At 36.4% G+C, this 23,942-nt stretch overlaps 1 protein-coding gene across 5 annotated transcripts in view; it reads right to left on the minus strand.

The window, feature by feature from the left end:
- LOC132124331 (transmembrane protein 108-like) overlaps positions 1–23,942 on the minus strand; it is a 75,567-nt gene that overhangs the window by 7,809 nt on the left and 43,816 nt on the right. For 4 of the 5 annotated variants that reach the window (XM_059535327.1, XM_059535324.1, XM_059535325.1 and 1 more), the window contains one exon: positions 14,267–14,350. In XM_059535327.1, the coding sequence (XP_059391310.1) occupies positions 14,267–14,306 (40 nt within the window). In that variant the 5' untranslated portion in view covers positions 14,307–14,350. Of the gene's footprint in view, positions 1–14,266; positions 14,351–16,360; positions 16,431–16,514; positions 16,590–23,942 lie in introns of those variants that run through there. The other variant, XM_059535326.1, reaches the window with a different exon arrangement.

A 23,942-nucleotide genomic window follows, 5' to 3' on the forward strand; every position in this document is an offset into this window, starting at 1 on the left:
TTTGCATTGATCAACAAGAATACGTTAAATGTTTAGTGAATGGTATGTTTCCTACCAATCAAATCTCACCCATGCAAAGTAAGCAGTCAAGAGAATAAACAGTGTTTCATTCAAGTGATAATGCTAATTCCAGATTACCATATCAAACACAAGCATGCCCATGCTAGAAACCTAAATGACTATGATAACAATATAACCATGCTGATTTCAGCGTTCACTACCAGAGACCATAAGCGTTATCTGCCATGTCCTGTTATTTTTTTTTTTTTTTTATCAAAAGGAATTACATCTAACATCCAGCCTTACCAATCCAACACAGCATTAATAAAACATCACCCTGTAAATAAAACATGAATCATTGCTTATTTCACAACAAACTGCTGTGTTTCGATTAGCTACAAGCTCCTGAGCTCTCTCCCCTCAGCACACATCCTCGGCAGACTCCCAGAGTGTTTAACAAGCCATGGATCTGAAGGTTCACACAGCCGCTGAAATCATCTGAACATAAGCTCCCTGGTCCAATGTAAACACACTCCTGTCATATTAGCAGTCGTGTTTTATAATTTATCAAATCAAAAATATGAAAAGTGTGGAAATGGCTTTTAAGTCTGTTAACTGGCATCAGAAAATGTCTAATTAGGTAGTAGTTTGTATTTAGTCTTGTCTGTTCCCTTTGGTTTGTATTCTGTTAAAAAGAGGAGTCAAAAATTATGTCAGCCTATAGCTATACTAGCAATTTACTCTTTTGCTACTAATTCTGCCATATGGAATAGCATACTAGTATATAGAACAATTCAGCATATACTAGCATATATTAGCATACTACTCTTACTATATCTGCCATATGGAATAGAATACTAGCATTATATAACATATCATGTACACTGAAATGTTACATAGCATGATACTCAAACTATTTATTACTATATGGAATAGCATGGTATGTATAGCATAACATAGCATATGTAATACCATATATATTTCTGCCATATTGAATAGCATGCTATAGCATAATAGCATAATTCATCCTATATGCTACTACCACATGGAATCACATAATAGCATGCATTTCAAGGAATTACATAGTATCCAAACGTAATAATTACAGATCATTTGACCAATGTAATTGTAATTATACATTTCTGCTCTATACTTTCAAAGATTTGGTAGCCTACTACTAAGGCTTTTTAACATCCAGACTCACATAAATGGTGTAACGGCATCCAATCAGATTGTACCTTGCAATTTTCAGGCAGTTCTTGCAGTTTTTTGTTGGCAATATACATCAGACCTTCAGTGAACAAACTGTGGGCGGTGTGTGGGTGTTCTGTCTGAGTCTTAGATTAGGACTATTGTTTAAAAAAAAAAAAACGATGATACAGGAACATGTCCAATTTGAGTAAATCATGTTAATCCATGAGTGACGCATGTGTGTGGTTGTACATGTGTATGAATGGAAGGAAAAAAGAAAGAGAAAGAATTTTTCATACTACTGAATTTTTATTATTATTTTAAATACACTGGCCTTATCAAGGTTACCTCCAATCTATCAATGAATGACTCAATCTCTAGTGACATTTATGCTAGCACACAAACACACACACACACACACACACACACACACACACACACACACACTCCTATGAATCACAGTGTATATTGAGGGGGAGGCAGAGGAGGACAGCCCATAATACATCACAACACTGTGTGGATACTTTGCAAGATGAGCACTGGACCATAAGGGCACTTCAAGGCACTTCAAATGTTTCAGGGGTTGATTTTTATTCAAACTAACAGATATTAACTATAGCCATTACTCATTACTTCAGTCACATGATCGTTGAGAAATTTGGTGCTCAAGAAACATTTCTTATTATTACTGAAAATGGCTGTGCTGCTTATGGAATGTCCCCATAAAACATGGAAACCTGCCACCCGACATGTGTGTGCGTGTATACTGATCAATGACACATTTAGCATCCATTGTACTGTATGTGTGTGTGTGTGTGTGCATGCACTGTCTGGGTCAGAGAGGTGTAATTAGCCGGAGCAGCAGCTCTCTGTTGATGGAGTCTAACCAGGTCTTATGCAGACAGAAAGGTCCGACCTCCTCCTTCACAGACAGGTGTTTACAATGAAAGCAAATTGAAAATCCAGTGATAGAGTGTCCAGCAAAAAAGTGCACACTTTAATGAACATCCATTATGTGACGGAGTGAATGGAGGTGAGGTTTGAAGATGAAGAGAGTGACAGGACATCAGGACTACACAAAGAAGACAAAAACGGAAAATGGTAAAGGCATATGCAAAAGTTCTTTGTTATTTTGCAGCAGATAAATTAGGTTGACAAGCTAGGGCTTGCACATGAAATGATTAACCTTGCAATAATTGCTTCCTCTGGTTTGGTGCTAAAAAATGACTTTCATTACAAATTTACATGCACTGCCATCTGCTGATTTAAAACAAAGCATTTAGAGATGGATGGGTGGTGGAGTTTTTCTCTTACATAGAGGTATATCACAGTTTTTGCTTGGGTTCTTTTATATTTTGAAACTATCTTATGAAAATGGGGGATGTGGGAGATTTCTGAAACTTTTTTATTAATCATTATGTCATACGGTTTCTCCAGGGGAACTTTTGAAATTTGTGACCCTGGACCACAAAGTCTTAAGTCACTGGGGTATATTTCTAGCAATAGCCAAAAAAACATTGTATGAGTCAAATTTTTTACATTTTTTAATGCCAAAAATCATTAGGATATTAATTTAAGATCATGCTACATGAAGATATTTAGTAAATTTCTTATTGTAAATATATTAAAACGTAATTTTTGATTAGTAGCTAATATGCATTGCTAAAAACCTTTTTTTTAGCAATGCGATTTTCTCAGTATTTACATTTTTTTGCACCTTCAGATTCCAGAAATTCAAATTGGTATATCTCGACCAAATATTGCCCTATCATAACAAATCATACATAAATGAAAAGCTTATGATGTAGAAATCTTCTTGATGTAAAATTAACTTAATGACTGGTCTTGTGGTCCAGGGTCACATTTCTCATTCAATGAAAGTATGCATTCAAACTTGACAAAATAATATCGTTGAACCAACATTAAAGTGAAGTGACATTCAGCCAAGTATGGTGACCCATACTCAGAATTCGTGCTCTGCATTTAACCCATCCGAAATGCACACACACAGAGCAGTGAACACACACACACACTGTGAGCACACACCCGGAGCAGTGGGCAGCCATTTATGCTGCGGCGCCCGGGGAGCAGTTGGGGGTTGTACATGCACTCCCCCCCACCCACACTTCCTGCCGGCCTGGGACTCGAACTCACAACCTTTCGATTGGGAGTCCGACTCTCTAACCATTAGGCCACGACTTCCCTAATAACGACTTCCCTAATAATATATATATATATATATATTTGTATTTTTTATGTAAATCATATTTGCATGTATGTACAAATACAAGGTGTTGGAAACATTCCTCAGGGATTTTGGTCCATATGGACATGATAGCCAACGTGATCTCATGAGAATACGTGTGTATTTTTACGTTAAATGTGGTTCTACCACACGTACATTTACTTACGTTTTCATGCACATAAAAATGTACAACTTAGACATATTTATAGCAGTAAAACGTACAAATACTTACGTTTTAGCAGCTAAAAAAACCTAAATAATCTAATGTAAAGTGTGAATTTATATGAATTCCCATGTATTAATATTCAAATCGTGGCTTTAATGATTTAAATCTGTTGTATTTAATTGTCATATCAATAAATGTTTTTATTGAATTTATTGAAAGCAGTTTACTCATCTACTTAATAGGAAATAACATTTCTGTGCATGCTGCAAACAATAGATACACAAAAGCACAGCATAAAATTACAAATCACATCCATTTTATTTGTTTGCTGTACTCCATATCTTTAGAATCCAGATGTTTGCAAGGAACATATCCATATCAATCGATCTTCATCTTCATTCTCAGCAACAGCGTCTGTCACAGTCAAAGCCCGCGCTCGTCGTTATGATTCGAATTTGAAAATAGCGCCAGTGAGCCACAGGAACGTTACGACATGGTTTACGGCACTAATATCGAACTCTCATTGGTTCTCACATAATTCGTCACAGATTGCGACATGTCGTGTTTCAGTTGATAGACATTTGAAATCAGTACTGCTACTACGCCAGTGCGCCTTCACGGAGAGAAGACAGATTCATAATTTCACAGATTAATAAATTAAATTCTGCTCTGTACCCTATAAAAACTATTACCTCCAGAGAGGACTGCGACTGGAACTCATTATCATTTGAACTACTTTTGGTACCACTTTTGATATTTTTTCGCCAAAAAATAAATTATTAACATTATGTTTGTTTGTCTGTTATTTGTTTATTTATAACAGTAACGTTATGTAGTTTTAAGAAATGGTTATGGGTAGGTTTAGGGGTAGGTGTAAGATTAATGTTAGTGGCTCAAAATAACGTTTTAATGTTATATTTTTACTAAAATTGTGTTTTATTATGTTTTATTCTTTTAACATTCCGTATAAAATGGGTAGGTTTAGGTTCGGGTGAGGTATAGGGATCTTACCTTTATCAAAAAAAAATTATAAAAAGGGAAAATATACATAAATATGAAAAAAATTAATCCGATACGCATTGAAAAGCAGCTTCATGAGCAAATTTCTATGGATAACTGACTGGTCAGAGAACACGTTCTATCTGTACGTATTTGAGGTTGTTTTTACGTAAATTTCGATACGTATCGAACCTGTAATTACGTCCAGATAATACGTAAATGACACTGTATATACGTAAAGGCACATACGTATTGGACAGTTTTAATTTATGTCTAAATATGTACGTTTTGATTGTGAGATCAGTCTGTGATAGCATCACGCAGTTGCTGCAGATTTGTTGGCTGCACATCCATGATGCAAATCTCCCGTTCCACTACGTCCCAAAGCTGCTCAATTGGATTGACATCTGGTGACTGTGGAGGCCATTTGAGTAAAGTGAACTCATTGTCATGTTCAAGAAACCAGTTTGAGATGATTTGAGCTTTGTGACTTGGTGCATTATCCTGCTGGAAGTAGCCATCAGACGATGGGTACACTGCGCACGTCCTGATTTTGCTGAGTTAGATGTGTTCCAGGGTCAACATATTTTGTTGACCCTGGAACAACATTTTACTCCAAAAATGTATTCTTCAACATATCCCTACACCCAAACCTAACCTTAACCATTAGTAATCCCTAAAATCAGAGGAAATTATAGATTAATGACACTGATGTACAAGCACCAAACAGCGATTTTAAGCACAAACTTCACAAAATCTATAAACTGGTTCTTCAAATCTGATTGGTTAATCACAATGTTGTTCCAGGGACAACAAAGATGTTGTCCCAGGAACATGTCTCACTTGGTAAAATCAGGTTCTGCGGTACGCTGCAGTAATAAAGGGATGGAAATAGTCAGCAACAATACTCAGATAGGCTGTGGCATTTAAACAATGCTCAATTGGTACTAAGGGGCCCAAAGTGTGACCAGAAAAAAAAACCCCACACCATTACACCACCACCAGCACCCTGAACCATTAAGACAAGGCAGGATGGATCCATGCTTTTATGTTCTTTACACCAAATTCTGACACTACCTTCTCAAAGTCACAGCAGAAACTGAGACTCATCAGACCAGGCAACGTTTTTCCAGTCTTCTATTGTCCAATTTTGGTGAGCCTGTGTAAATTGTTTCCTGTTCTTAGCTGACAGATGCGGCACCCAGTGTGGTCTTCTGCTGCTGTAGCCCATCTGTTTCAGGGTTCGACGTGTTGTGCATTCAGAGATGGTATTCTGCATACCTTGGTTGTAAAGTGTGGTTATTTGTGTTACTGTTGCCTTTCTATCATCTCTAACCAGTCTGCCCATTCTCCTCTGACCTCTGACATCAACAAGGCATTTTCGTCCACACAACTGCTGCTCACTGGATATTTTCTCTTTTTCAGACCATTCTCTGTAAACTCTAGACATGGTCATATGTGAAAATCCCAGCAGATCAGCAGTTTTTGAAATACTCAGACCAGCCCTTCTGGCACCAACAACCATTCAACATTCAAAGCCCTAAATGGTTTAGCTCCTGCGTACCTAACTAGCCTTCTACCACGCTACAATCCATCACGCACCCTAAGGTCACAAAATGCTGGACTTTTGGTAGTTCCTAGGATAGAAAAGTCCACTAAAGGAGGTAGAGCTTTCTCACATTTGGCTCCCAAACTCTGGAATAGCCTTCCTGATAATGTTCGGGGTTCAGACACACTCTCTCTGTTTAAATCTAGATTAAAAACACATCTCTTTCGCCAAGCATACGAATAATGTATCTTTTAAATTGTGAGTGTAGTTGCATCTGATCAAATGTTCATTTTTATTCTTTAGCTTGGGTTAAACTAATTTTACTTTGTTGGATCAGCAGCTATGCTAATGATGTCTCTATTTTGTTTCTATGTTTTGTAACTAGGATTTACACAAGCTCCAGTCTGGATCCAGAACAACTGAGAAGAGATGATGCTGACCCTCAGAGGACCCCAGATGATCCTAACCTTGAATCAACAAACAGAACTAACAATTATTGCTACATGTGTGACTGCATCATATAATAACTATTAATTAATAATATTGATAGTTCATCGTCTAGCTGACTATGTCTTGTATTATTATTATTATTTTTTATTTTTTTCTAAAACCTGTCAAACGTGCACAAACTACTAGCTACTACTAAATATTGTAGAAACATAATTTTCTGTAAAGTTGCTTTGTAACGATTTGTATTGTAAAAAGCGCTATACAAATAAACTTGAATTGAATTGAATTGAACTTAAATTCCCTTTCTTCCCCATTCTGATGCTCGGTTTGAACTTCAGAAAGTCATCTTCACCGCATCTACTGTAGATGCCTTAATGCATAGAGTTGCTGCCATGTGATTGGCTGATTAGCAATTTGTGTTACCAAGCAATTGAACAGGTGTACCTAATAAAGTGGCCGCTATATATATATATATATCCTCATTTGTAAGACACTTTGGATAAAAGCGTCTACTAAATGACTAAATGTAATGTAAATTTAATATATAGCTACACATATAGATATAGATATAAATCCTGTATATACACTCATATAATTCTTAAATTCTGTATTCCAGAGAGGTGTAGTCTAGCAAGGTTACTATTATGTGTAGCAAAATTAGGGAGATGGTGGAGGGGTTGCTAGGTATTTAGGTTGTTTTATCACTCTTTAATTACTTTTTGATTTATGTTGATGCCAACCTCTATTCCTTAGCTCACCTAGAAATTGTTGGTGGAAGTGGAATTTATGCAGTAAACATCCAAAAGTAAAAGTCTCTGAAATGTTTAAGTAGCCTGTGACTTTCCTAAAGTCCTACATAGCTATGACATTAATAAATCACAAGGAAAGATCCATCCTGCACACTGTGATCCTTGAACTGTCTGCGAGTCTCTCATATTAGAGCTGCAGATACTGAGATCTCAAATGGCCTTGACAGATTGCATGGGTTTACAGCGTATCTCCCCATCCATCATTCAATATTACACCCAAACCTCACCTCTGGAGACAACGAGCCAAGATGGCATCTGCAGTATGAGGCTGCAACAGTGTTGACTGCCACAAGTGAAACAAATTAAAGCAGAAATGCTATGTTCTCATAACTTTTCCAATCTCCATGAACAAAGTTGTAAATATGTTCAAAGGTATTGTATGGCATGCATTATAGTGCACAACATTTACATTAAACAAGTCATATAAACTACTGTACTTTGTACTTATGCTGCCTTTTGCTCTTTATGAAGCTTAACAAGACCTTTAAGACTGATTTTTAGGTCAAACACCTAAAAATCAAGTCAAGAATCTTGGAGTGTTTCTGGAGACAGACCTTAGTTTCAGTAGTCATATCAAAGCATACTATCATCTCAAAAACATTGCAAGAATTAGATGTTTTGTTTCTAGTCGAGACTCGGAGAAACTTGTTCATGCATTTATCACCAGCAGGGTGGACTATTGTAATGGTTTCCTCACTGGCCTTCCCAAGAAGACCATTGGACATCTGCAGCTCTTTCAGAACGCTGCTGCCAGGATTCTGACTAGAACCAGAAAATCTGAGCATATCACACCAGTCCTCAGGTCCTTACACTGGCTTCAAGTTACATCAAGGATTGATTGTATCAACATATTAAAATGATTACTGAAGGAAAACATGCTGTTGAAAATCCAGCTTTGTTATTACAGGAATAAATTAAATAAAAAGAAAATCAATATTATAATTTTATATCCTCCCTCGACCCCTCAGTCTTCCATAAATGGTGTTTTTATCTCTGTCACATTAATTGGTCTGGGACACCAGCTAAAATTAGTATTCTGCATTGGGTTACGCCTTTAGCATTGAGACAAAAGTCTAACAAGCTACTATGTAAGATGCAGAAACCTTCTGAGACAGGTTTAACCTGGTGTTAACATCTGTATCAAAAAAACTAGCAGTACTGTTACAAAAGAAAGAAATTATGTTTGTTCAGTAAGGAGACATTCAATTGATAAAAAATAATTTATATTTTTTGTCAGGATTTCAATTTCAAATAGATGTTGTTCTTTTGAACTATTTATAAAAAAGAAAAAAAAAAAAGAAAAATCACAATTTCCAAAAAAAGACATCAAGCAGCACAACTGTTTCCAACACTGAAAGGTTTGCCATTACAGGAATAAATTACATAAAAAAAAAAAAAAATGAAAGCGTGACAATATATTTCACAATCGTATAATTTTTACTGGATTTTTGATTAAATAAATGCAGCCTTGGTAACCATAAGACACTTTAAAACAAGTGTCTGCTGGGGACCTCCTTATGATGTCACTTCCAGTTTTTTTGTTTTTTGCTGCATGTTGGGTATACAAAAGTGTTTCAAAACAAACCTAAACTGCTTCACTGCACTTTTGTCCTAATAAATAATGATAAAAGATGTTTTTTAAATGATTGTTTATTCAGAATTGTAGCCTTTTATTAAAGTTTTGATATTATGATATTAAGATCTGTTCCACACTAATATTTTGACAGAACACGTTTGAGATGCATGTAAATATCAGTTATACTGTCAATGGCAATGTATTGGAATACCATGTTTAAAAAGTGACAAAATCCTCAAAAACTAAAAAATCTCTGACAAAAAATTTCTACGGCTTAAAAAAAAAAAAAAGCTGCCAAAGTCTCCTCTGTTTTCCACATTTTAGCTGGTGACATGTTAATAATGTGAGACACTAAATTAAATCTCTCTTTGACAGTCGCACAAAGGATTATTTTAAGCTATAAATGTGAGCAAAACCAAAACAATGAATCCAACCAATGAACAAATGCCACTGGTGTCTCTTTGGGAGCCATGGTCTTTAAAGCTAGGGATCGTTACCCCATGGGATTGTGGGGTGCTTTGGGCACTTCCTGTGTTGAGGGAGGGGCAGGGTGGTGCAGATGTGAGCTCATAGATAAGGTGGGAACCATAAAACCCTCTGATAATGGCTTCCTGTTTGTATGATTTAGGTTGCGTTGGTTCTCTGTAATGCGTTTGGATGTTTATTCAATCAGGAGGGCGGACGAGCGAGATGCACTGGGCACTAAAGGAGTCAATTTGTTTACTGTATACATAAATCTGACATTTAAAGGGGCACTAACGAATGTCTTTGGCTGCAAAGGAAGTAAACACTATAAACAGGAAATTTTTAACACATAAGGAATGTCACTGGGCTATGGCTGCTCAAAATAGTTGTGACAATGAAATAAGGGCTGTGCAGTGAAATGCTGCTTTCAGCATTCTGCCGTTGGGTATTTTGAAGGAGCACTGCTTTTGAATTTTAATTAATGTTTTTTGGCAAAAGCTATTTTATTCAAATAGCCTCACAATACCAGAGAGAAAAGCAATCACTCCATAACTGCATGAGAAAGCCATCAGCTAAATTCAGTTTATTTTAAACAAATGGTGCTATCACTACTGATGAGCTGATGAACAGATAGACACGAAAGACACAAACAAACTGATGTTGAGAGAAAGAAAATTGCGCTTGTTATCAGTACTGTTGAGTTCCAACACTAACTATGACTCATGAACCGCTCTCTTTATATAACTTGCACATTTTGTGGCAAAAAGCATTCAGACTTGGCAAGGTAGGAACCTGCCAATTTCATACATGTTACATTTAAATGCAATGTGTATTAGGGGTTAAAGGAGCTGGTAACTAAAACTGCATATATAATCGCCACACATACTAATCTTTGAACTATCATGTCTGTGCCCTCGAGAAAAGCTCTTAACCTCAGGCCATGCCAGAGGGACTCAATGCAGCACAGCAGCCAGGGCAAACCGCATCTAATTATGATATTTCGGGGTAGTAGCTGAGCTAACTGCTCAAAAAAATTAGGAAGAATGTTTAAATTTACTAAATATTATCACAGCCTACAATAACCAATAAAACTTTGGCATTCCAGCCAGATCTAATCAGTATTTATACATATTCATATGTAACATTTCTACATATATTCATATATACACACTTCTAAATTTGGGGTCTGTAAGATTTATCGGTTTTTGTATTATGTATTATTCATGCATTTTCAGCATTGATTACCCCAACCTTTAGAATGATCCTTCAGAAATCATTCTAATATGCTGATTTGGTGCTCAAGAAACATTAACAATGTTGAAAACAGTTACTTACAGTACACTTACTTACAAATGCTTTGATAAATATAAAGTTCAAATGAACAGCATTTATCTGAAATAGAAATCAGTCTAACATTATTTAACATCATTTTTGATCAATTCAATGTGTCCTTACTGAATAAAAGTATACATTTCTTTTTAAAAAATGATTCTTTGTATATGTTTAAGCACTATAAAGCATTTTTAAGTGAAGCAATGGAATCCTACTTGTGATTACCAAACAGTTCACATAATGGACTTATTTCCACCTGCAGATACACGAGAAGCACAGCGGTCTTCACCAGGGCCGTCGCAAGTGGGGTGAAAGGTGGTGACGATTATAGGGGCCCACTGATGAGTCAGGGGCCCCTGGCGATCTCAACCGTCTGGCTGAGGCTAGCCTAAAACGATGATCAGCACTGGGGGGAGCACTGGAAACGCTGGGCACAGTGGGCACTGGCTGCTCAGGAGGGGCGGACTCCGAGTGGCCCTCCTGAGCAGTGGATGTTTCGGCTGTGGCACCATATGAGTCTAAATAAACAGGCACATGTTAACTGTAATTTAAGTCCCTTCCATTTTTAAGGGGCACACAAATTTGCAATAAATGAAATGGATCCGTAAAATCTCTGGTGTACTGTTGGTCCTCTACACTGCATGCATTTGACAATAAAATAGGTACGCTATATGTACCAAAGTAAAAACGAATGAGAAATTGGTTACCTTCGTGGCAGTCCTGTAGTAAATCGGAGTAAACTCTTAGTAAACTCTTTACCACTGCCTGTTCTGCCCACACTTTGTCGGTGCGCAGCAGTTCTCTGTTTAACGTCCACCTTTATATCAGACCATTTCTTTTTAAGCTCATTTACAGTGCGACTTTCAGATCCCACCGCATTGACGGCTTCAGCCAAACTCTCCCACTCATATTTTTGTATCTCTCCTTTTGTTATTAATTCCGGAGGACAAAGTTCCAAATAAAATATTTTTTCTAGTCTCTACCTCCGATAGTAGCACCTCCAATTCACTTTCTGTAAAGTTTCGTTTCTTGCCGCTTGCTTTAGCCATTTTCTTACTGCTATCTTTTGCCAAAGTGGACTCATTACCATATTTAAATTGATTTAATTAGGGGAGGAGACTGGGTGGGGCATTGTGCTCGTACATGTGCGCTCAATTTTACGTTAATTGGGATGTACAAAGAGAATATGCGTGGAATCCTTCGTACGCAGAGATTCATACATCTGTTTTTTTTTTGTGCGTACACACATTTACAGCTTTGTCCGTACGCAATGTTTTAGTATGAATTCAACGCAAGTCTTTGTACATGAGGCCCCTGGTCTTCAGTGTCAGACAGAGCTCAGCTGGGAAACGCTCTGAACATTCACATAGAAAAATGACCTGAATATCTCCAAGCACTGAAAACACAATTTTTTTCCCAGACAAACTCCACTGACATTAGTTTGAATGAATGGCTAAAATATACCTGAGCCTGAAAAGTACTCTTCACAGAAACTTTTTGATGGTTTTTTGATGGTTTTGACAGACCTTTTTTTGAGGTTTTCTCAACACTCATGTTGGATTTTTCTGAGCATGGCATCTAACAGAATTTGCTGTGATGAAATATCTTTTCAAAGTTGTTCTACAATGGGAGAAGACTTCTCCATCCGACCTCATGTTCCTGATGCATTTCACACTTTAATGTTGGATTTCAGCCAAACTGATATCAGGTGCGTGTTGCCAATACTAATATTCTGCAAGACTAAAAAAGACAGAATAATAGAAAAAAGACAGCAGAGCAGGGATGACTGAAGGTGTCCTGCTGTCACCACAAGGTTTAAACTGGTTTAGTTAGCAAGATTTTATTGGTTAATCAACTTAAAAAAAAAAAAAAAAAAAAAAAAAAACATGCTGAATGATCCACAGAAACTATATCTATAATAAACTTAAAAACTATCAAGAATTTTATATAGGCAAAAAGTAGTAGTTAATAGATAGTTAGTGAGAATTGTTCCACAAACTACAGTGTGACCTAAATATCTCTATATGTTTTCCACAATAAATGTCAGTCAAATCCAGACAGTAATATTGTAGCTAAAACTAAAACCATAAAATCACTTAAAACTAGAGTAAAACTAAAGCTAATTATTAAAAACAGTGTAAAAATAAATAAATAAATAAATAAATAAATAAATAAATAAATGACTAAAATTGACACAAAAAAAAAGATACTGGACTGGAATGGCCATAGCAAAAGCTTGGTTTTGTGCCCAGTGACCCATTTTTATGTTGTTTTTAAGGTTTGTGTTTGGATTATTGTACGGTTGGAAGATCCAAACATGGCCCATTATAAGATTTCTAAAAGAGTCAGTCACATTTTGATTTTTTATCTATTGGTATTTGATAGAAACCATGATACCATGTATCTAAACAAGATGTCCAGGACCTCCAGCAGAAATATAGGCCCACTACATAAAAATACAGCTGTATATTTCATTGTATACATGGGGTACTTTTTATCCCTTTGTGCATCAAACCCATCTTGAGTGTTTGATGCTAAAAAGCTCATTTTTAGTTTCATCTGACCCTAGAAGCCAATACCATTTGAAGTTCCTGTCATGTCTGATAATTGATTATGCTTTAGCTTGTTTTTGGATGAGCAAGGATAATTTTTCTTAAAACCCTCCCAAACAACATGTGGTGATGTAGGTTCTGTTTGACCATTTTTTTAAGGCTTTCTGACCCCGAGACTTTTCTGCAATTCTCCAGCTGTGGTCCTTGCAGAGTCTTTAGCCACTCAAACTCTACTCCTCACAGTTCATTAGGACAATATAGAAACGCGTCCTCTTCCAGGCAGTTTCGTAACATTTTCTGTTGATTGGAAATTCCTAATTATTGTCCTGATGGTGGAAATGGGAATTTTCACTGCTCTAACTCTTTTCTTAAAGCCACTTCACTAATTTGTAAAGCTCAATCATCTTTTGCTGCACATCAGATATATTCTTTGGTTTTTCTCATTGTGGTGGATGATTAAGGGAATTTGGGCTTTGTTTTGCCTCCTCTTCATATTTCAGTGAAACAGGAAAACATTGCTGGATAATTTCATGTTCATAATCACCCTGGAGTTCAAAATTGTGAACATGAATGGGAATAAACTTCAGAGATATTTTACTCATAAGAATTTCTAGGGGTGCCAATAATTTTGTCCAACGTTTTTTTGAGAAAAGCATTTATGACTGTGTATATATAACAAAAACATAAAACTTTTAACTAAAATTCAAGTGAAAATATAACAATAAACCCTGATTCAAAATATTGACAATTATAATAGTATCAATGATCAATGATACTAATACCTTAACTTTTAAAGCACTATAATATTTTGTAATTAATATTATCATATGGGACATTAGGATGCTTTGTCAACCACTATGACAAAACAGAGCTTTAAAAAAGACTATAAATGGCTTATCAGTATTAAAAGGCTTTATTAACATGAGACTTACTCAGCAGCTGGTGGGGCAGAACCTGCAGACTTCTCTTCATGGTATCATATGGTCCGGCTCCTCCTCCAAAGTGCTCATGGTTCTCTACAGGACAAAGGATATTCGGGAGTTAATCATAATCTGATTATCAAGCTATTGCATTCCTGAACTTTTAATGAACTTTAAGAACATAATCAACTTAGGTATTTTTAATTAAATAGGGTCATGATTTTTACATGTGAGGCAAGCATCCCAACACAGCAGCAGTAGCTCAACCCTATCAGTGGAATGTGGAATAACTATAGATGACGCACAATATAATTCATACTATTAAATAATTGATCTGGCTCCAGAATCAAATCACTGAGGTTGCTTTGGAAATTAGTGAGTGTGCTCTAATCTTAATATCATATATAAATAGGCCTAACCATAATAGTTTTGTGCCATTCACTTTTATGGTGCAAAAAGCACTCCTTTATCACTAAAAAGCTGTCACTCATTTACATTATAATCAATGAAGCTCTCTACACAGCACAATGAATCTCTTATTTACATCGCTTCTACACTGTCATAATGTGGATTTGTGGAGTGTGGATTCTAACCTGCACTCCTCTAAAATCAACAGATATGTCTGTGATTGGCTACATTGCTCGACACTGTAAACCACATTGTAAAAATAAACCTGTGATGCACTCCAGAGCGCAAACACAAATACGTGCTGGATAGTCAAATCTGCAGTGCAACTTTATTACAGCTTCAACTGAGGGTGAAGTTGTAATGAGGTTTTCAACGTCAACTCTAGAACCTGAGTAATTATCTATCCCATCCATTCTCCCAGCTAAAAAAACAAAACAAAATGATGTACCCCTCTTTCCAAACACCATCCAATGTCTAATGCAATACATTTAATGCAATTATTATTTATTTATATTTTTCATATCTGTGTTTCATGTATATATATTTGCCCTATTTTCATTTTTCAAGCTCACTTGCACTTTTTTTAAAAAAGAAATCTGTTTAAATAGTTTTACATATATGTTGACTGTTACACTTAATACACATTTATACACTTAAATATTGAAATTGTCATTTTATATGCTTCTTCTTCATTCGTCAAATTGCAAATTGACAGTTTTTACACCAGTGGGGCCCTGAATGTCTGTTTGCCAAACCAATAAATGACCGATTTTTGAAAATGAAAATGAAACACTTTAGATTTAATAAATAAATGGTTTAGCTCTGAAAATAATAAATAGCACAAGCTGAAATGTATGTGATCTGTCATTAAAATTCTAGCATTATTCCCCTGTGTTCAGGCATTTGACATGAGCCAACAGTTTCACAGCCTCAGGAAACTGTCACACTGCTGAATGCAAATGGACACGGACACATTTCTCTCAAGAGATAAGTGTCTATGAATGTGTGTGTGCTTTTCTGTTTGTGATTGTCAAGGTGTCAAAATTGTCACTCTCATCTTGTCCCTGGGGTTACTGTGACCGAACCGCATCCCACCGCACAAGACATATTGAGTCGATAAAGTATGTGAAATGAGATTTGAGCCCCCTTGGGTGAGAGGAAGTCTGAATCACACGCTAATCTAAAAGTCTCGCCAACACAACCACATTGGCCGTGTTACATTGAGCAGCATTGATCCCTTTCCAGAATCTTTTCATTAAGAGCTGCCTGTCTTTCATAAGTGCTGGATCAAATCGAGACATTTCTCAAGTAGAAACCAAACCTAAAAAGCTTTTGATCAATGCTTAAATTTATATCACAAGTATATACATATATATATATATATATATATATATATATATATATATATATATATATATGTGTATCATTATGTTCATTTCATCTCATTGCTTTTCAACACAGCCAGCTGAAAAAATTAAACCACTGAGCTGCCTGACTTCTCAGTCAATACAAATCATGACGTCTCAATCAATAGACCCACACAGCTTTTTGTGCTTTTGTATGTATGCGCAGTAGTCACTGCATCGTCATCAAGGCACCTGTGAGAATATCTGCAGTGATTCACGACACGCTTTTTCAGTAAACGATACCGTGTGTGAGTTTGTGTAGGAAGAAAGTCCATTTGTGAGTCATGCCCACCTGCGCCGGGAGGTCAAGAGACACGAGTGCCTTTTCTCTGAAAACAGAGATGAGGTCAGTAGAGTAAAACCTACAAGCACAAGACAAATCGAGAGGCCATGAAATGAACGTGTAGGCCAAACAAGTAAATCCTGAAAATAGGTGGCAAACTAACCAATATGTAGCTCAGTGTAAATTTTAGATAGCATGCAGTGACGCTTGTACTTCTTTTCTAACAAACCACTGCAAGGCAGCTGGCACACACAGAGACCCTGCGTCAGTCACCATGGCAACCCTAACAGAAAATTATATTTAAATCTCATCACAGCGACAACTGTGAGAACAATACAGAGAAAATCAAACTTGACATGGAGATATTAGCCACGTGCTCTTTGAGCCCTTGAGCCAACAGGCTGAAAAAACTGTCTAGTCTTTTCCCAAGGCAATGTTTGTTTTACGTTAATGATGATGGTTTGCTGACGTCCCGGGTCAGTTTTGAGACAGAACCTAAATTGTCTGTTTGGAAGGACAAGGTCTTTGAGATAAGGCAAGGTCAGCTGAGATGGTGTAGTGAAATAAAGCTGTCAGTGGATCCCCTCAGGCCACAGCTGACAGGAATAAGAATGCTTCTATCTTTATCTTGTTTTATGTTTCTTTTTCACAGTTAGACTCCCAATGCTGGAGGTGGAGAAACCGGCACATCTGCTTTAGTCTAACTCATCAGTTTTGAGTGGGGTGTAACGATTAACTCTTTTTATCGATGCATTGATTACAAACCCTGACGATGCACATGCATCGATCTTGAAACATGTTTTTTGAATCTTGAATCGCCGATTTTGGACAGTAATCGATTTAAAATGATAAGAATCAAATGAATCACGATTTCTACAGTGATTCAATGCTTTCAAAATATATACACATTAAAATAATAAAAGCGCAAATTAATGGAGACCTTGAACAGTGTTCGTGCCCTCACATCTCTCCTTCCTGCACTCCACTTTTACTGGCTGTGACTGTCACAGGAGTACGGTCATGGCCAGTAATGCTAAAGTGAAGTAGTTTTCTGTAGTTTTGAAGTGGCTCTCACAGCTATCGATATTATCGTCGATATTGTTCTCATACGCAGCTGCGTATTTATTGCATGGACGGAGCAGAAATGTAAGTGTCTACGCACAGTTCTATTAAATGATAAATGTGTTTTAGCAATATTGTTGAACCGAATGTATAAGGGAAAATTAAATAACCACAGCATTAACAACAACTTTGAATAAGAGCGCGAGGTTTATCTGATAATCAGATGTATGAAAGTAGCTTGCGTTGCTTTAGCATACAAACATTGGGCGTGTTTTAGAGCTGTAATCGGGCCATAAAAGTTAGGCCTGCCAGGACCCGATCCCGACAAGTACATTTTGATTGACAGCTTTTTAAAGGTCCCGTTCTTCGTGATCCCATGTTTCAAACTTTAGTTAGTGTGTAATGTTGTTGTTAGAGTATAAATAATATCTGTAAAATTCGAGTTCAATACCAAGCGAGATATTTTATTAAACAGAATTCGCCTAAATTTAACGACCAGTTTGGACTACATCCCTCTAGTTCCTGCAGTGATGACGTCACTAAAACAGTTTTTTGACTAACCTCCACCCACAGGAATACACAAAAAGGGGGGCGTGGTCTTGTTGCGCTCCGACGGCGAAGGAGGAAGCGTTGCGTTTGTGTTTGTCGCCATGTCATCGAAATGCTGTTATTTTCTTCTCTGAGTCCAATCACCTTTGTTTGGCCTTCCCAGGGACGCTGTACTTAGAGATCAATGGTTACAATTTATGTTTATCTCGGTTCCCGAAAATTATAATCCACATATAAAACTATGTACAGCACATTTTGCTGAGGACAGCTTCCTCAATCTCAATCAGTTTAATGCCGGATTCGCACAAAGATTATTCTTGAAAGATGGAGCAGTTTCCTCTTTGTCTGGAGAAGGCATTGTTTATGGACCACAACCAGTAAGTGTACTTTATTATTTAAGTTGGTGCGTTTCTGTAACTTATTACACAAAGGGCAACGCTGTTTAGCTTTGTTAACTAGATGGTAGGGCTATGCAAAAAATTGAATGCAATTTTCATGCGCATCTCATCAGTAAGGCGTTCTGTGATTAGAAGTAAATCTCCAGCACATGCGTTCAGATCAGGATTGCCAGGTCAAAACAAATCCTGCCTACTTGCTTCTCAAAACTAGTCAAAACTAGCCCAATCACGTTTCCAGGAGGGCAGCGTGCGCTAAGCTGCTGTCGAATCACAACACAGGAACCGCTGGCACAATCAGAACTCGTTACGTATTTCTGAAGGAGGGACTTTATAGAACAAGGAAGTCATCAGCCCCTTTTTATGACAGTGAAAACAGTGAATTGTGTGAAAAATACTGTGTTATTTTACACGCGAAACATGAACAAATTTTATATTGCACACTGTAAACACAATCAAAGCTTAAAAAAAAAACACGAAAAATGTGACCTTTAAAAGCCCAAACCTGTTTACAGCCCGACATTATTCAAATGTGCGCATACACACTGCTCTTTTGCCTTTTGTCAAGAATGAGTCATTTATACATGTTTTAACATAATTTATTCATAACTAACGTAGACTAGACCACTTGGAAGTTGGAATAAAGAAATAAAATAAGTCCTCTGTAACATCTTAACATCTCAGCACTCTAAATAGACCAACGCACCAATAAAAATGAGTCTTTTTTAACAAATTAAATTAAGATAAATTTTAAATTAAGATGGGTATTTGGCAATAATGAAATTAACATAAAGGTTCCGCTGGATTTGCTTCGCCACTAGCAGCTGACATTTAATAAAAGAATAATGCCAACATTAGCGTAAATACTCCAGCGTAAATACTCCTATGTCCACATTATGCATTTAAGACTCAATGAATATCATTTGAAAAACCTTTACTCACAGAGATTAGGCTAAGCCTACATGTTTTTGTGGAGGAAAATTATTGAAACCACTGTAGATGGCTTCAGCGCGTTCCTGCGCTCACTGATGGTGCGTCATTATTCACTCATTATTCTCATTATAAACATGGTAAAAACTTTTCCACATCTCAGACTTTGCTTTAGTTGCTGTTGCAACCAAAACGTAATCACCAGAGGCAAGCCTCCATTACACCTACTCAGCATCCATTTTCGCATCTTTCTTGCGCTAATCGAAACACATCACATGACCGCTCGTGTACCTCGCAAACCGGAGTGCAAGCCCGAGCCCGGCTCGTGCCTGCATAAAATTATATAAATTAAGCCCGAACCCAACCGAACCCGTCGGGGTCCAACAGCTTTCTGTCCCTCCATTGAAAACGTATGTACGGTATACTGTCCATGTCCATCTTCAAAGTAGTGCATGTGACATCAGAGGGTCAGTTAGAATTTTTTGAAGCATCGAAAATACATTTTGGTCCAAAAATAGCAAAAACTACGACTTTATTCAGCATTGTCTTCTCTTCTGGTCTGTTGTGAGCGAGTTCAAAACACTGCAGTTTAGTGATATCCAGTTTGCGAACGAATCAGTCGTTGTAACCGGATCTTTTTGAACCAGTTCACCAAATCGAACTGAATCGTTTGAAACGGTTCACGTCTCCAATTTGTATTAATCCACAAATGACTTAAGCTGTTAACTTTTTTAATGTGGCTGACACTCCCTCTGAGTTAAAACAAACCAATATCCAAGAGTAATCCATTTACTCAAACAGTACACTGACTGAACTGCTATGAAGAGAGAACTGAAGATGAACACCGAGCCGAGCCAGATAACGAACAATTGACTCGTTCTCGAGTCAAGAACCGTTTCTGTTGGAAGCGTCTGATTCGAGAACTGAGGAGCTGACGATACTGCGCATGTGTGATTCAGCGTGAAGCAGACTGACACACAGAGCGTCTGAACCGAACTGATTCTTTTGATGATTGATTCTGAACTGATTCTGTGCTAATGTTATGAGCTAAACCAAAGGCTTGAATGAAGGGCAATCATCGCCAATGACGTCATTACGTCGAGCACAAAAGATCCGGTGAACCATTTTCTTCAACCGGTTTATTGAATCGAACTGTCCGGAAGAACCAGTTTGCAGAAAAGAACCGAACTTCCCATCACTACTGGTGATCCGAAAACCGATGCAACCGGTTCTTGACTTGGCTCTTGAACGAGTCAATCTTTCATTTGTTATCTGGCTCGGCTCGGTGTTCATCTTCAGTTCTCTCTTCACAGCAGTTCAGTCAGTGTACATATAAAGTGTATTATAGTGTATTATAAAAATTTAGGTTTGTATCATGCACATTCAAGTCTATCTTCAAAAATGTGAGTGATAGTTTTAAGAAAACAACTTCATCAATTTGACAACACACATGCTGCAAATGCTCACAACACAACCAAATAAAGCAACACACTGCAAATAAAGTTCTTTTGTTGGTTATGTTGTGAGTATTTACAGTGAGTATCTTTATTTGTTTGCATTGTGAGCATTTGCAGAACGTGTTGTCAAGTTGCAGCGCATTAAGCTCTCTTAACCACCATAAACAATGGACATAAAAAATAGTTTTTTTATAACTTACTGTATGGTTCTGTAGCCATAAAGGCTGCAGTGTCATTTGCCTTTAAATTGCCCTTGCCTTTAAAGCATTAAAATAATCCTGTGAATGCACTTAAAAAATGCAGACTCTAATAATTATAATCTAATCTAATCTAATTTTATATAATTTGTGATTTAAATGGGATTGAATCATTCTAAATTTGCAAAAATCGTTCTTGAATTGAATCGATACCTTATGAATCGTGAATTGAATCGCTGTCTACCCAAAGATTCAAAGCCCTAGTTTTGAGCTTAAATAGAAGTTTGTGAAACCCATGTATTGGCAGCAAAAATATTAAATATATTAACATGATTTCTACTTTTATATTGACGAAAAAAGTCAATTGTTATTACTGTTTCAATGGTTTCAATTTCAATTTCTTTCAATGGTTTTCTGATAATACCATTGTGTTGTTGTAGCACCATGTAAATACTGCAGTTCTTGAATATATATTTATACCAAGTGTAAATTGTGAATAAAATATGACTGGTGCATGGACTGATATGTGCACCTTTAATGCAATATTAATTGCGTTGATTTAAGCATCTGCCAAATGCGTAAATGTAAATGAACTGTACATTTCCCAGACAAATGAGGTCTTAACAGGCAACATAAACATAATTTGCAACAAAATTAAGTCTTTAAAGACAACAAGATAAAGCATTCATTACACATTTTACTTATTATCCAGAATGAAGCAATTAATTCCTATCGTTTAAATCAGACTTTGAAATTAGAAGTTAATATTATATTTCCTTGCCTACACATCAGTAAAAAATTTGGTTTCTGTGGTGGGAAAGTTATTATATTTCCAATAAAATATTTTGAAAACAATTTTCTTTTTTTTAAATAACATGCACTATTGACGAGCATAATAATTGAGAAAATAAAGAGGGTCAAGTTTGATTTAATTTTAATTAAACTGTACGACAGTACATGAAGTCGTGAGAGCATTTGGAAACTCAATAACAGTATGTGCTTGTTCTCTGTAAGGTCAGAGCGACTCTCTCATATTATCTTGTTTACTATAGTCAAGTTGATTGACTCGGAATATTGACTGTACTCACTCACTAATTAGTTTACAAGGACTCATTAATCCAATTAAACCTGGACCACTCTCACATTAACCATGTACTGGATGACATCATTTCCTCTGGGCTAAACAAGAAAACAAGGTCCTGTATGTGTAAGATAAGATTGTTCGACATGCGTTGCTACTTTAAGAAAAGAAACAGGATCTAAACTCCTGAAATTACTGTTTGCAAATACTTTAAATAATACAATTACAGTAATAATGGATATTAGATAACAGCAACTGGTGGTCATTTTTATTCTGTTAAAGAAAATATTTATAGCCTGTTTGAAACTTAAACTAAATTAAAATTCCGGATAATGTTTAAAGTATCCCAAGAGGGTTAGAAAGTGGCCTGATGAGGGTTTGTAGTTTTGATGATTGTTTCTCTGATGGTAATTAGCATGCAGCACATGTGTTTCCTGTTTCTGTGTTCAAAAGGCCCATCATGGCAGCAATCAAGCATGTGGAATGGCACACAAGCTCCAGTTTCTCTGATAACCCAGCAGTGACCTCTCAGAACATATTCAAACAGATGTTTGACATTTCATGCTGTCGTCATGTGTCATATCCTCGCTCTCAGGCCATGAGAAAAGGTCATGAAAAATTACTAACTTACCTCCCTAATGCAAGACAATATATTACCAATATATATAATCAATAAGGAAAAAATCTCCAAAGGCATACAATGAAAGAAATTTATTTTTCTTGAACTTTACATATCCTCTTTCACTAGTCCATGAAGATAATTCCTTTAAACTAGGATGCAAAAATGGTTTCCAAACTAATGTTAAAATCAAGTACATATGGTAAGCTGATAATTATTTTCATGGACTGAAATTGCTATTGTACTTTGTCTAATAATTAAAATAATATTAAAAATAAAATTTTAAATGCAACAAATGAATTTAGGTCTCATAACATGACAAAGTATGACATTTTTTTGTATTTTTATTAAAACATTTATTTTTAAATTAGCAAAACACTACAATTAACAGTTGTATGACATTTTCACTGTGTTTTTAAAAAGTAACCAGCCAATACCAATATAAACATTTGGAAAAAAAACTTATGCTCAGCAAGGCTTTATTTTATTTATTTAAAAATACAGTAAAAAAAACAATAATGTTATTGTAATTTCTTATTTTTATTGATACTGAATACAATTCTGCTGCTTAATATTTTTGTTGAAGCTGTAATCATTTTTTTTCCAGGCATCTTTAATAAACAAAAAGTTCAAAAACTCATTAAAAACACCTGTTTGTTTAAAATGAAAGTATTGTGTAACATTATAAATGTCTTCACTGTCTCTTTTGATAAACTGAATACATCCTTGCTGAATAAAAGTATTAATTTCTATAAAAAATCTTACAGACATCGTACCTTCGAATGTTAATGTGTTTATATTCACATCTTACAATAATCTAATGATATCCTGATAATAATGACCACATAATAATCTTCACCATCATCAGTTTTCAGTACCTTTTTACCAGTACGATTTGATTCAATAAAAGCCCCATGTTCCAATCTATGTCCTGAGATAAAAAATGAATATGTAAAAATGAATCATCACCAAGCTAGACAATAACACCTCCCCTCCGAGCAGCACTGTGTGGATACCAGTGCGGTGTTCTGCTGAATCACGGCCCTGGCGGCACGATGAATTGCAGCTGCTGCGTCACTCTCTCCGGCCCCCGGGAGACGTGTAATCAATCAGCGCTGCAGCTACATGGGCCGTCACAGCTGCAAGGCTCTGCACCAGGCCATTAAAAGTGCATTACCTTCCCAGCATGCCTTTCTCATCCCCCATGAGGAAGGCGACAAAACCCGTCACCTCTTCCTCTGGTTCAGAGTCAGATTCTCAAACAGCACACAAAGCCAAAGGGCCTCTTAAAATGATGTCCC

The sequence above is a fragment of the Carassius carassius genome, chromosome 42 (genome assembly GCF_963082965.1).
Source record: "Carassius carassius chromosome 42, fCarCar2.1, whole genome shotgun sequence".
Lineage (NCBI taxonomy): Eukaryota > Metazoa > Chordata > Actinopteri > Cypriniformes > Cyprinidae > Carassius > Carassius carassius.